At 46.7% G+C, this 12,759-nt stretch overlaps 5 protein-coding genes across 5 annotated transcripts; 2 read left to right on the top strand and 3 right to left on the bottom strand.

Annotated features, from left to right (window-relative positions):
* Positions 1–672: 672 nt before the first annotated feature.
* Positions 673–2,160, bottom strand: K444DRAFT_579242 (uncharacterized protein). The gene is made up of 5 exons (XM_024877650.1): positions 1,702–2,160; positions 1,466–1,650; positions 1,296–1,416; positions 864–1,240; positions 673–801 (listed from the first exon to the last, which is right to left on the bottom strand). The coding sequence occupies exons 1-4, from the start codon at positions 2,010–2,012 to the stop codon at positions 883–885; spliced, it is 975 nt and encodes a 324-aa protein (XP_024744484.1). The 5' UTR covers positions 2,013–2,160; the 3' UTR covers positions 673–801; positions 864–882.
* Positions 2,161–2,743: 583 nt separating this feature from the next.
* On the bottom strand, positions 2,744–3,333 carry K444DRAFT_18380 (uncharacterized protein). The gene has a single exon (XM_024870852.1). The coding sequence runs from the start codon at positions 3,283–3,285 to the stop codon at positions 2,776–2,778; it is 510 nt and encodes a 169-aa protein (XP_024744485.1). The 5' UTR covers positions 3,286–3,333; the 3' UTR covers positions 2,744–2,775.
* A 530-nt stretch (positions 3,334–3,863) lies between these two features.
* Positions 3,864–6,057, top strand: K444DRAFT_658584 (putative MFS quinate transporter). The gene is made up of 3 exons (XM_024886276.1): positions 3,864–4,210; positions 4,285–4,603; positions 4,664–6,057. The coding sequence occupies exons 1-3, from the start codon at positions 3,933–3,935 to the stop codon at positions 5,747–5,749; spliced, it is 1,683 nt and encodes a 560-aa protein (XP_024744486.1). The 5' UTR covers positions 3,864–3,932; the 3' UTR covers positions 5,750–6,057.
* A 2,310-nt stretch (positions 6,058–8,367) lies between these two features.
* Positions 8,368–9,781, top strand: K444DRAFT_551049 (uncharacterized protein). The gene is made up of 5 exons (XM_024876528.1): positions 8,368–8,424; positions 8,556–8,866; positions 8,963–9,201; positions 9,275–9,549; positions 9,626–9,781. The coding sequence occupies exons 2-5, from the start codon at positions 8,578–8,580 to the stop codon at positions 9,672–9,674; spliced, it is 852 nt and encodes a 283-aa protein (XP_024744487.1). The 5' UTR covers positions 8,368–8,424; positions 8,556–8,577; the 3' UTR covers positions 9,675–9,781.
* Positions 9,782–9,801: 20 nt separating this feature from the next.
* K444DRAFT_18408 (beta-lactamase/transpeptidase-like protein) lies at positions 9,802–12,173 on the bottom strand. Its single transcript, XM_024870855.1, has one exon. It carries the CDS (start codon positions 11,788–11,790, stop codon positions 10,075–10,077), a length of 1,716 nt encoding a protein of 571 aa, XP_024744488.1. The 5' UTR covers positions 11,791–12,173; the 3' UTR covers positions 9,802–10,074.
* Between the last annotated feature and the right edge of the window lie 586 nt (positions 12,174–12,759).

The following is a 12,759-nucleotide window of genomic DNA, read 5'->3' on the forward strand; positions in this document are numbered from 1 at the left end:
CATGGGGCCGATAAACAAAGTTCCGTTTAGGCCTGGGGTAAGGCTGCAGTCATGCGGACCAGTCTACAACCATGTCTACACTAGATTCGCGCGTCAAATCCGGTGGCCTCGATGACATTCTCTTACGAAAAAGAGGAAGGAAGCTGCATAACTGTTTTCTAGCGCGCACTTTCCTTGCCATGGTCCCTTGGTTGTTGTTTTCGAAGCTTGATGTTGTATGTCAGAACTTTTAGCAATATCTCCAGGTATCGCCAAAACAACAGGGGTCGTCTTGGGGTGCCAACTGCATTTCTGACGGTGCTCAGGATTGCAGAATTATGGAGCGGCCGAAAAAATCAATCCATGCCACAAACTATGCATGGGTCCTTCTACAACAACAAAGCTAAAAATTCACGAAGGATGCCCAGTTCTAAGTGGGAAGGAAAGCCCCCAGGATCAACGAAAGGACTTTAGACGTCAAAATGGTGTTCATTTTGAGTTGGGTAAAATCTGAGATGATGCTCCCCTCTTATTGTGAATATAACGGAGGACAGGGCCTAACCGTGGTCACTGTACAACATTCATAGATTCTCACAGGCACATATGGAGTGCTTTCAAGGAAAAGAGAGCGCTCCTAGAGCCTAATTGCAACTTTGGGTTCATGGGACGCTTTTGAAATCTTCAAGGAATAGGGTCAACTTCATTTACGTGATATGCAATACCATTTTGTGTCAGTATGGGTTTTAAGACTGTCAATTACATTTCCAAATAGTTAATGACAAACATGTGACAAATTACCACTCGATAAGCGGAATGTATATTCTGAGGGTTAGCATTAGCATATATATTATCATCAACAAATCTTGTGATATGTAGAGACTTACATGAACTAAATAATTACTTTCAAACTTGCTCAACACACACGACCTCTAAGCCTTCTGGATCCTTCGAGTTTCCAATCGTGTCGCGCCGGAGTTCAATACAATGAGTGACCGTGATCCCTTCTTCTGATATATTCCTAAATCCTGCCATCTCCGAATGGCGGTTGTTGTGAAACGATGTGTTGTCAACTGTGGCTGGTTGGTGGCGAAGGGCGAAAAGTGTAGGCACATTTGCGACGAAAGCTGCAGCAAATTCCTCAACAGAACCCCAGGTATTACGGTTGACCTGGCTCGTTCCATTTCCGTATATTGGGAGACGAGCAATAGCAACGGCTATAAGTAGAAAGCCAATCGAAAAAAGTCCTACAAGTGAGAGACGCCTATGATGGACGTTGTGTGAGAGAGGCGCGATAAATAAGGCAATAGTAGGCTTACCTCTTGAGAGATATCTTCATTCTGATAAGCCATGGCATGGGGAGAATGATGAGTAGAATATCAGTCACGATGTTCAGAGTAACAAACACGATCAACTGAACGAGTGCCTGCTGGCATTTGCCTAGGATGGCAGTTAGATCATGTTCATATGTGTGAAGAAGAATATGTACCGGGAGGTGGCACTACTTGCCAATAAAGGTAGAAAGGATGGCATTCCACGAATGTGACTGATTGTACCACAACATATGTTACAGCAAGAAAAGCCCAGTAGAAGTTCATGATATGATGGGGTTGTGGAAGGCCATCCAACATCCGTCGATAGAGAAGTAGCACGACAGCCTTCTGTATCCAAATACTAAGGTAAATGGTTAACAAGACATGGGAAGTTGGTCCAAGAACGACTTACTAGGTATTGTAAGTGATCCTGTTAACAAGAGTCAATTTACTTCCAACCTCACGCTGGTAGATTTCTACTGCAGTAAACAATTTCGAAGCTCGATCTGCAGCCGTCAAATTGTTGTTTCCCCACAGAACAACGACCGTGGTGAATGCAGTACGAGAGGCGAGGCAAGCCAATGCTACCATGGTGAGGTAGTCACTCAGGTTGAACCCCTGCCGTCTGACCTTGCGCATTGCGAGGCGAGCTAGCATGAGCAAAGCGCTGCAGAACCCGCACACAGCCACCATAATGATAGTCTTTCGCAAATCTTCTTCCATTCTGAAACTGTTTTGTTTGTTGCAGACACGAAAGTTCTGTCAGCTTCGTGCTGCGTGGTGTGTGCTGCACGAGGGTCCAGAGGTCAGATTAAGTCGCAGGGTCGGGGCGGAAGCGAGAAAGGATAAGGAGCGTTGAGGTGAGGTGTCGGGTTAGGTTAGGGAAGAGCGGGACGTTTTGGCGTTGCGCTGTATGTGTGTGGCGCTCTTGAGCGGGAGACGAACTATGGTGGTTGGTTGTCAGACGAAAAAAAAAGGGGGGGGGCCACCCATGTTTCTTACCCCGCCCCCAGAGCAGCCAAGTTTACTCCACGCTCCAGCCCGCCTTGTGCCTCCTGGGGTTCAGTCGAGGAGGAGCACATTGGTCGGCAACTTTCGGCTTTTGAACTTGCATGAATCAGCCATGGCCTATTGGCATCTGCGCACGGCAGCTCCGTAATGTTATCGTGTGGCTGTTCAATGAGCTGACGAGGGGTCCAATCTGCTTGCATGTTTGAAGCCACATTCCCTCTCCACCATCAGCCTTCAACCCCCCCAAAGATAGTTTTCGTCGAGAGGTTAGACTCGTTCAAACCCATGTGTATGTGGTTCCTACGCTAAGAGTCAGACTGACCTTCAAAGAGCGCGAAAACAGCCTATTGGACAAAAGACTTGGAACACCAGAACGCAGCAGGCGCTTCAAGTCCACACCGCTACCTCCCCAACGCCCCATGTTGCCCCATGATACTCGCCAACTTGGCCTTAAAAAGCTTAAAAAGTGGCGCACCTATAATTTAGTACTGGAAGGCAATTCGGGACGCGGAGGTTGACACCTCCGTGACGGAAAGTTCTTTGTAGAAAGGTCAATTATCCCATGTGTGCCACACCACAGTAATTCTGCTGAATATCCCGCCGCCATGACAACGGCTAGTTCCTCCAAAGTGCAGAGGTGATTGGAGGTCTCCCACGTGGTGACAGGGAGCTCGAACCTGACTCGAAATGCGTCCTGCAGGAGAGATGCATGGAAGCCACAAGTGATGGGTCTAGAAGGCAGACGGAAGACAGTAGTATCATGCTCAGAAGTTCTGCAGGGGATCAAAGTTGCCCGGCAAAGAAGACGCAAGAAGGTCTTGCCGAAGACTCCTCGTAGAGGAGCGGAATACCACAGTATGCAGTCACCTTTGGAAGTTTCAACCGCGGGAGGGATCAGAACAGAAGGATGCATGGAATATGCATGATGCCATGTTGTTGCCACGTGGAAACCACCTGGATTATGCAGTTTCCCTTCCTCCCGCATCTACATGCCCTTGCCGATGGCACCTTCCCACATGGCCCCACGATCCAGAAGACGTTTGGGTATCTACAAATCGGATCGATTAGTTGTCACATCTGTTGCATCGGCTTTCTACCCTTAATTAATCAGCATCCCGCCCCGCATGAGACGGAGCCTACCAGACAAAGTTGTCAAATTAGACTAGCTTGAAAGGGAAGGTAACTCCAACTTGATTTTCCAGAAGGGCTCTGGATCTTTCTATGCAGGGCTTTTCACCTTATCGCGATTTTGGCTGTCTCAAAGTTTCAACATTCCGAAGATCCACAGCTCCCCTGTCGTCAATTAGGAGAGTCTCCTAGCGCCCCTTCCGCGGCAATCCTCGAGCCAGACACCATGTTGTCTGTCAAGGAAGAAGATGGTGGGGAATGTCATCAAGTCGGGTCTACTCGGCCGGTAACGAATGCTGGTCTTTCACATGGATGGATGAGCAGTTTAGGATGGTTTGGCGACCAACGGAGTGCTTTGCCATCATTACGTCCTCCCACTATTCATCTTGATATAAGAATCACAAGATCCCCAACTATTTTATATCACTTGCAATCCTTTCATTCAGAGCATATCTACCCTTCATATCTTACACCCCAGCTATCTTACATCCCCTCTCTTTCAAAATGGCAGGGGGCGTAAAGAAACCTGTCAATGTCTTTAAACTCAAGAACCTTGATGACCCAGCGCAAGTTTTCAACTGGAGACTTTGGTTCGCTGTCTTTTCGTTCGGCCTCATGGGCGCTGCCCGCGGCGTCGATGAGGGTCTTATTAGTGGTGCTTTCGGCTCGAAGAATTTCCAGAAAACCATCCACTACAGCACGTACAGCACTGTTGAACAAACAAACATTAAAGCCAATGTTTCCGCCATGGTCCAGATAGGCTCTGTCGGTGGGGCTCTCATGTGAGTTTCACCATTTTATACTCCTACTTCCCAGTGTGCTGGCAGAAGTCGGAGTAGACTGACGAGATAGTTAGTGCCTTTCTTGTATGTGACCGTATCGGCCGTATCTGGGCAACCCGTCAACTTTGCATAATTTGGATTGTTGGCATTGCCATTTTTATGGGTGCCAATGGCAACCTGGGCGCCATCTACGCCGGACGCTTCATAGCTGGCTTAGGTGTTGGGCAAACAACAGTCGTTGGTCCCGTCTACCTGGCCGAGATCGCTCCTGCTTCTATTCGAGGACTTTGTACCTGCATCTTTACCGGATTTGTTTACCTTGGCATTGTCCTTGCATACTTCGCCAACTATGGTTGCTCGGTGAATCTTGGAGAGCGTACTATTGCACGATGGGTAAGTTTTCCTTCACAACTTGTTGATTTTCGTGGGTCATTTAAGCTGATTGCCGTTTAGGAGGTACCTACCAGCTTGCACATTATGTTTGCGAGTCTCATTCTCATTCTAACCTTCTTCCAATATGAGTCTCCTCGTTATCTCATTAAGAAGGGCCGTGGTGAACAAGCAACGAAAAACATGGCAATTATCCGGAACCTGCCACAAGACGATTCATATGTCGTCCGCGAAATCAATGCCATCCAAGTCCAGCTTCAAGAAGAGGAAGAAGCAACTATGGGCCAAGGCTGGATTGGAATTGTCAAGGAGATGTTCCTTATCCCGAGCAACTTTTACAGAATCTACCTTGGCCTTATGAGTCAGGTTCTTTCTCAGTGGTCCGGAGCCGGTTCAATCACGCTTTACGCCGTCAACTTGTTTGCCCTTCTTGGAATTACCGGCACAAACGAGGCTCTTCTAGCAACAGCCATCTTTGGTATTGTAAAGCTAGTCGCCGCTGTCGTCTGTGCGCTCTTTCTCGTCGATGTCATCGGCCGTAAGCGCTCACTTCTAATTGGCATCACCCTTCAAGCCATTTCCATGATCTACATTGCCGCCTTTCTCACCGCCGTTCCCAAACTCGGGACCGTGAAGAATTTTGTCCTGCCAAAATCCCAAAAAGGTGCAAGCACTGGTGCGATTGTCATGATCTACGTCTCGGGTGTTGGATGGGCTCTAGGCTGGAACTCCATGCAGTATCTCCTTACTGCTGAGCTATTCCCTCTCCGTATTCGCGCGGTATCTACCTCTATCGTCATGTGCTTCCACTTTGCGAACCAGTATGGAAACTCGCGCGCTGTGCCCAACATGCTGTTGCCGAAGGCTACTGGCGGCATCAACCCCTCTGGCACGTTTTGGTTCTTCACTGTCGTCACGATTGTTGGCGGGGTGTGGGTCTGGTTCACGATCCCCGAGACAGCCGGTCGTGACCTCGAGAGCATGGATCGCCTCTTCTCACTTCCCTGGTACAAGATCGGTATCTACGGAAACCGGGTTGCCGAGGAACAAGACGCGAGGCTCACAGAGAAGGAGGCTGCCATGGGACACGAGCATGGTATGGTCCACCAGGTTGAGGTTGTTGAAACGGTTGAGACTTCAAAGGCGTAGTTTATAACATACCAGATAGTTGTATACATTGTTGTGTGGCAAAGTGGCTTCGGTGAGGAATATCGGTAAGGAGCGGCAGGACCAGCCCTGTGTAACTTCGCAACAGTATTCTTCTCTCGCTCTTTTCATTTTTGGGGGGGATTCTTGGCGGGGACAGTGTGGGATCATCGAATATTAGTTAGGTTAGTTTGATTGGCAAAACTCGTGCTTTGTTAAACGAATTCGAAAGCTTAGAGTGAACCAACATGAGGGTGCAACCAGCCCACGATATTTGGAAAAGAACCTGAAGGAAAAGAATTTATTTTTAGTGGGCTGCTCAACTGTACTACACAACCAGGTAAAAGCGAGAGATTTCTGTTAACCTCAAAATGCATATCGTACGGGGTATGAATCCGAGTTGGTGGGTGTTGTTGATCATGTCCAAGAGAAGCTACCACGGGGGATCCGTTAATGAGTCGATCTCCGTAGAAAAATCTCTAAAATTGGCTATGAATGGCACCTGTGATCAATAGCATTTAGCAAGCAATAGAATATCTACGGCACTGATTCTCACAAAAGACCGTCCGAATGACCGTGTATGCTTGCACCATTGGACAGAACAGAACGTTTGCGATCCAAGCTAAAGTGCCTGAATATGCAGTGTACATAAGGCCATCCAACGAATAAATAGGGGATTCCGGTGTGGAATTATTTATTATGTTGACATTATTTTCCGAATTTGCCGCGATTTTGACAGCATGGCCTGAGAAGACTAAAGGCGTGAAGCTTCTTGCGAGTGAATGATAAGACCAGGTGATTCTAAGTAGTGATGTGACACTCCATCTGTTAAGAGAGATCTCACCCTGTATAGGTAAGTGTCATGGCCTGGACAAGCTGTGGGGGTGGAATGTGGTGTGTTTGTGTAAATATGTAAGAATGATGATGCCCTAAGGGCGGTGAAGAAGCTATATATACGCCTGTGCGCAGCACGTGACAGTAAAGAAGGTAGATTGAGTGGCCAAATTTAAGCGAAGGCACAAGGGGCGGGGCGGATGTCAACACTTGACAATATTGGCTCCGTCAACACAAAAGAGTAGGAAATGAGAGTGAAAGTATCTTAATCGCAATAAATACTGTATTATCCTCCTCGAAGTTTCATCTTTATTAAAAGGTCTTTAGAAAGGGAGAGGTGCAAGTGTTGTCGCTAAAATCACGCGGACTTTCGATTCTTTCCAAATAGGATTTTTTGCTCTTCGCGTTTCAAACGGACTGGAATCGGACCCTAAACCCTGAATAACGATTCGAAGGTTCGATTGAGTCATTGATCTCAAAGAGTGCGAGGTGGGTCTGCCCGCTTTTTAGCGTGGCTGGGCACTGCATTCAGAATATTGGGCGAGATGATGTTGATCAATTGATGGTGTGTGAGAAGTGATAAGTACAGATAGTGTAGCTCGCTAAGGAAGGCACATCCTGTTAAAAGGGCTGTTTTGCACGTGATGGCGCTAAGGGTAAAACTCTGATTTTTGGGCACTTGTAAACCTTAGCCTTTACACCAATTATATGCTCTTTTGCAGGACCCCAAAATTACCCTCTCAACACATCCACGCAGTCCGCCCAGAAGGTTTCACAACCCAATCGCCGATTTCACTCAACCGCTCAAAATGAGATTTGGAGACCTTAACGCCACAACTTCAAGAAATTAACATAATATCCGCCATAACCAGGGTATTCTTCATATTGTACCAAAGTTTTAGAATTTTTTAAGTATTTTGAAAAGTTGACAAAACTTTCGGTGTTCGGAATAGGCGGTTGCGTGGTTTGGGCGTTTGGCCCGGTGAGGCAGATCCTCGGGCTTGCAATGAACCCCAACTAAGGCAAAAGTCACTTCACGAAATCGATTTCGTGAATTTATAAGGAACACCAAAAAACCTGACCTCTTTAGAAAATTATAAAAGTTACCAAAGTTATTAAAGAATAGGCAGCGATTATAAAGATCTGATCTTTAGGCTTATATAAGTCGTGGCTTAAAGACTAGCTTAAAGGCATAGAATAAACACATAGAAAAAGGGCGAAATGCCAAGGATTTTTATGAACTCTGGTCCGGGCCAGAGTCCATGAAATCGGGCACTCGGACGTTTTTTGTATGGGAGAATTTGATCGATTTTGATCGATTTGATGAAATTGACCTAGTTCTCGATTTTGCAAACTGCGCGTTCATTTTGTCGAGCGATTTGGTCTAATATGTCCCAGATTTCATGAAGATCGCGAAAACGAACGGGGCATAAGCAGCACCGAATAAACTCTCGCCTCGCGAATTCCTTCAACAATTCTGCATCTCACCACAAATACTCCTTTAATTTGCAGCATAGGGCAAAGAAGTTGGGGCACAACCTAGTTAGCGCTGTGTCAAAAGTAGGCCACACCTGGCATGTCCCCTACTCGGAAGGTCCGCGGTCGAGCGATTATTACAATTCATATCTATGTCGGCTTCGAGCGTCTCTTCGATTGGTGCACGAGACCTTCCGGCGGCTACCGGATCTGGCACCATGCAACCATCTCCTCCAGCAACACCCTTTGGCGCCTATTCCAGCGTATTAGGTGGAGTGACAACCTGAAACGGCTCGTACATCTGTCAAAATCGGGGAGCGCTCGGAACGGTGGGTTTCACAATCCTATCGTGTGCCTCGTAGATAAAGGTAAGAGCATCTAGTTGCCTAATTTTCACCCATATATTGTATGCTATGAGATATATTGAAGCATTGCACATGAACAAAATGACTCAATTCACACTGCAGCATTGGCGTAATCTTCTCACATTTTATGACAGAAGAAACTCACCTGAGGCTGCAATGGAGGAAGGCACTCTGGATAATCCCGAAAATAGACGCACAAATACCCCTCCACCCTTTTCTTCCTCCGAACTCGAGGGCGTCGCAAGATACTTGGACACTGACCCAGACTTTTGGGTATTTCGGCGCTTTAGAAAGCTTCACCTTGTCAATGTGCTCCGCATGCAGCTGGACCTAGTGAGGCTCGAACACAAGCTCGATACGCAACTATCAGCGGGGGAAGGGAATGAGGAGGAGAATGATTCTCACACCCTGTTGTCGGATATTCAGAGTTCGTTGTCTGAATACGGTACGCTCCACAACCAACTTACCATTCTCTCATGTACCCCACTTCGGCTTAACATGCCAAGAGCAAGTTGAACTAATATATTGTGCTTCTCTCTAGATGCCGCATTGTCATCCCTCGCCCGATTCAAGTCTTATCGAGAGCCTGACCGTAATATTGTCAGCGAGTTGACAGAATGGGGAACTACATGCCTTGAAAATGGCCATCCGCTATTGCACGGACTCGAGATACCTTATCCAGGGAACACGTGCCTTAAAGACCTTGCGTCGATAGCAGCGGTTGAGAAATCATGGACCCACCGGTTTATAGATAAGCATCATTGCTTGCGTAGGATCTTCGTGCGTTTTTCTATGCCTGTCACCAGCCAGGTTAACTCAATATGCAGGAATAAGCTGACGCTGAGGAATTTAGGAGATCCCTGAAGATCAGATGCCCCCAGAACAGCGACCTTCGTCGAAAACCCGGACAATACTGCTCTACTCAGAAGAAAGTGTTCAACGTGCCGAGGCTGTTTTTCTCCACTTAAGCTTCTGTATTTTATTGATTTGCCCCATCATAGGGCTCTCGTACATGCAAAGTAAGATGTGGAAGCTGGTACTTTTAGGAATCTTTTTGTTCGTAGCATCACTGCTTTTTGTGGGCCTTGTAAACATGCCAAATAAAAGCGGTCTCGCTTTAGTGGCAGGGTATGTTGCTCTGCCATTTCAATCTCCCTAGTGTAGACTCTACACATAGTTACTTGGGCTGACTTTCACATAATAGGTATGCTGCAATATTGGTTGTGTTTCTATCTGGTAATGGTGGCCCCTGATACGTGTATCCTGGAGGACGTAGCAAGCAGATAGTGCGTTGTTAATTTTATACTGAGAGGTTCCTAGTATGAATGCATTCTCAAGCAAATGAAAAATTCAAAAGTATTTATTTCAGACTCGCCATACGTAAATTGTTCGTGAATCAGCCTGAAAAAATAAAGAACATGACAAACTAATTACAGATTGAGGATAATCAAATAAGGGTAGCTAGTGTTCTCCCAAAAAAAAAGGCACCTTCCCCAACAAAGAAGATTGTTTCAAAGAAGCAAGAACTTATAAAACATTGCGAGAAAACAAAAGGCCATGAAAATTGACGAAATAAGTATTAGACGTAAAGTCTATGGCAATTGAGTACTCAGAACTATACCTTAGACGAATTCCCAACGATAGTACAAACCCTCAACCTACTGCTTCGATTCGAGTAAAACGATCTACAACATTCCGTCCATTCCTAAAGAAGCACACAACAACTCCATTCATTTCCTCGAAACCAAAGGTTAAGTTCTCCCAGTCTCCAAAACAATCAATGGCTAAATCAGTAGTGCCACGTACACGCGAACATATTCTAAAAACTTGGCCCTTGCGAACAAATCTCATTGGCTTCGACACCTTGGTCTCTCCTTTCAGTTTGACTCCCAGGGTGCCATCGAGGTCAATGATTTCCAGACTTTGTCCATTCTTCTTGTTCTTGTAGATGCCGAGGATATTAGGACAAGCTGCAGTTAGTGTATCGGGTGCCTTGTCTTCCTCCTCGAGCTTCGAATAAACACGAGCGTTCTCTTCGTACATCTGAGCCGCTAACTCCACATAGTGCGCTCTATGTATCTGGGGCAGCGTCATCGTCTGCCACCCCTTTGGCCGACAAGCAAAGTTTGGATCTCCGATCTTGGAGGGTCGAAGGTCAAGGATCTCTTGGAGACAGAGTTTCGAGACGATATCCGACATATCAATGGGACTCGTGGTGTTCGTCAGGATAATAACAAAGATTTGTTGTTTCGGGAGTAAATATACTGTGCTCAGCCAACCGGTCGCGCACCCAGCCATATAAAACGCTGTCACGTCTTTGTTTTGAGAATCCTTGCCTAACTTATAGGTTGAGGCATCACCGTCACTTGATATTAGTCGGTTGAGAGAATGACTACCCGGCAAATCCTCGTCAAGTGTCGTATAGAGCCCAAACCTTGTGTAGCCATGTTTCTCGTCATCAAGCGTGCCTATGCCTCTGAAGAGAGACTCGACAAATCCTTTATCAAACATGGCACTGCTAGGTGTCCCATGTAACCCCTCCAGCACCATTTCAAAGAATTTCCCAATATCTGCAGCGCTTGTATGACCACCCATAGCAGCCTTCTCCACAGTGTCGGACAGGTAAAGGATTTCGTTAACGTGGATGGCTCGGCGAAGTCCTTTGCTGGACACCATATGCGGTTGTACTCGTTTTCCGATTGGCACCGCGTTCAACTCATCGGCACTCATGTACGTCTGGTGCATGCCAAGGGGGTCGAAAATGTATTCCCTTAGGAAATCAGGGAGCGATTTGCCCGAAACGACTTCGATTAAGAGGGCTATCAAAATAAAATTGGCGTTCGAGTACTCGACCCAAGCCGTATTATTGTGTTGCTTGCGAGAGTCTTCTGTGTATTGAGAGATCGTGTTGAGGAAGGCGTTCTTCGATAAGAGGGGGCTTCCGTCTGGAGAAAAAAGCCAGTGATTGATATTGCATGGCCCTTTGTAATGGACGATAAGTTCGAAGACTGTGGGGTTGCCGTATAGAGGCTTGATCTTAAAATCTTGGCTATATTCGTTGAATACATCTGTGAACGTCCTCGACCAAGCATTTCGGACGCCGCGGAACCTGTTGGATGGATCAGAGCCTGCTGATAGCTTCTCAATCATCCAGGAAGCGCCGGCAGCTATATAGACTTTGAAGAGTGAGGATCCAGCGAAGATACGTCCATCATCTGCGGTTGCGATACGCTCCGCACTTCCACCATCTGGAAGACGGAACGTTGAGAAGTATCTGGCTTTCCTTATTCCGACGTGGATAGTACAAAGTTCGGTTTTGGAGATCTCCTGAACTTTCTGTACGTATTCTGCGAGGTCATCGAGAAGCATCGCTGAGAGGTAAGATATGACTGGCAGATGTCGGCAGATGCTGTAGCTGTTGATAAGTGGTCGTAGAGCGCTCGGTGGAGATGGTTGGATCGGTGGGAGAGGAGAATCTCGTGGAATAGAGGAACAATCAAGACAAAGGTAGTGAAAACAACCTTCCTCGCTAGTAGCCGATTTGCGACCTCGAATCACTCGTAGACTTCGAATTGAAGATGTCTTCTAGTACTGCGAGTAAGGGAAATGATTCAAACCGAAGGCAATTACGAATGCCCGATGTCTAGCCTCGGTTTTAAAGAAGGTGGGCCCAGCTGAAGGAGTATCCTGTGTCTTCCGAGCGAGTGCACCCCTCAATCCTCTATCTCCCGTCCCGCCAGCGCCTTAGCTCCATTAAGTTTCCACGGGAGAGACAGCAAGCCCAGTAGGAGAGATATTTATGGAGCACGCATCCGAATGAAAACGAACATAAATACCGTACAACATGATCCAGTTCTGGACAAGCATGGCGAAGGAGAAGTATCTTTATCGCCTCTATCCAAAAGGCGTTGTGGTATATTTGAGCCCAGCAAGATTAGGACATGCTGTCGGGACCATTGGAAATCGATTTGAGGGCCCCATTGGACGCTTGCTGTATCTAAGACTATCGATTCCTGGCAACTACGCCGTTCAGTTAGCATGGTGTACGTAACTTGGTGTTTGGTACCTATCTCGTGTTCCAAATCCGAAATCCAAGAATTGTGGTTCTAAATGTAAATGGGAAGTTGGAACTGCGATGTACTATACCCTTGGTCTTATTACAGAGGATCAAGAATATGGATGCAATAGTCTAAGGTACCCGCCAAATGCTACTCAAAAAATGTTGCTGTGGAATGTATTCTCGCAGAATTTGCACCATGACCTTAGTAACATTCCATTGCCAATCTCTCTAGCCTATTGGATTGACTTCTGGAGGAATGTTTTCTGTGCACTTGGTGG

This window comes from Hyaloscypha bicolor (genome assembly GCF_002865645.1).
Source record: "Hyaloscypha bicolor E unplaced genomic scaffold K444scaffold_10, whole genome shotgun sequence".
Taxonomy (NCBI): Eukaryota; Fungi; Ascomycota; class Leotiomycetes; order Helotiales; family Hyaloscyphaceae; genus Hyaloscypha; species Hyaloscypha bicolor.

Excerpts from the sequence above, each read along its gene's own strand:
- K444DRAFT_18408 (XM_024870855.1), bottom strand. The coding sequence starts at position 11,790 with ATGCTTCTCGATGACCTCGCAGAATACGTACAGAAAGTTCAGGAGATC.
- K444DRAFT_18380 (XM_024870852.1), bottom strand. The coding sequence starts at position 3,285 with ATGCGGGAGGAAGGGAAACTGCATAATCCAGGTGGTTTCCACGTGGCA.
- K444DRAFT_551049 (XM_024876528.1), top strand. The coding sequence starts at position 8,578 with ATGGAGGAAGGCACTCTGGATAATCCCGAAAATAGACGCACAAATACC. Across the intron at positions 9,202-9,274 it reads ATTGCTTGCGTAGGATCTTC|GAGATCCCTGAAGATCAGAT; the intron begins GTGCGTTTTTCT and ends TGAGGAATTTAG. Across the intron at positions 9,550-9,625 it reads GGTCTCGCTTTAGTGGCAGG|GTATGCTGCAATATTGGTTG; the intron begins GTATGTTGCTCT and ends TTCACATAATAG.
- K444DRAFT_658584 (XM_024886276.1), top strand. The coding sequence starts at position 3,933 with ATGGCAGGGGGCGTAAAGAAACCTGTCAATGTCTTTAAACTCAAGAAC. Across the intron at positions 4,211-4,284 it reads TCTGTCGGTGGGGCTCTCAT|TGCCTTTCTTGTATGTGACC; the intron begins GTGAGTTTCACC and ends CGAGATAGTTAG. Across the intron at positions 4,604-4,663 it reads AGCGTACTATTGCACGATGG|GAGGTACCTACCAGCTTGCA; the intron begins GTAAGTTTTCCT and ends ATTGCCGTTTAG.
- K444DRAFT_579242 (XM_024877650.1), bottom strand. The coding sequence starts at position 2,012 with ATGGAAGAAGATTTGCGAAAGACTATCATTATGGTGGCTGTGTGCGGG. Across the intron at positions 1,651-1,701 it reads AGGATCACTTACAATACCTA|TATTTGGATACAGAAGGCTG; the intron begins GTAAGTCGTTCT and ends CATTTACCTTAG. Across the intron at positions 1,417-1,465 it reads GCAAGTAGTGCCACCTCCCG|GCAAATGCCAGCAGGCACTC; the intron begins GTACATATTCTT and ends CTGCCATCCTAG.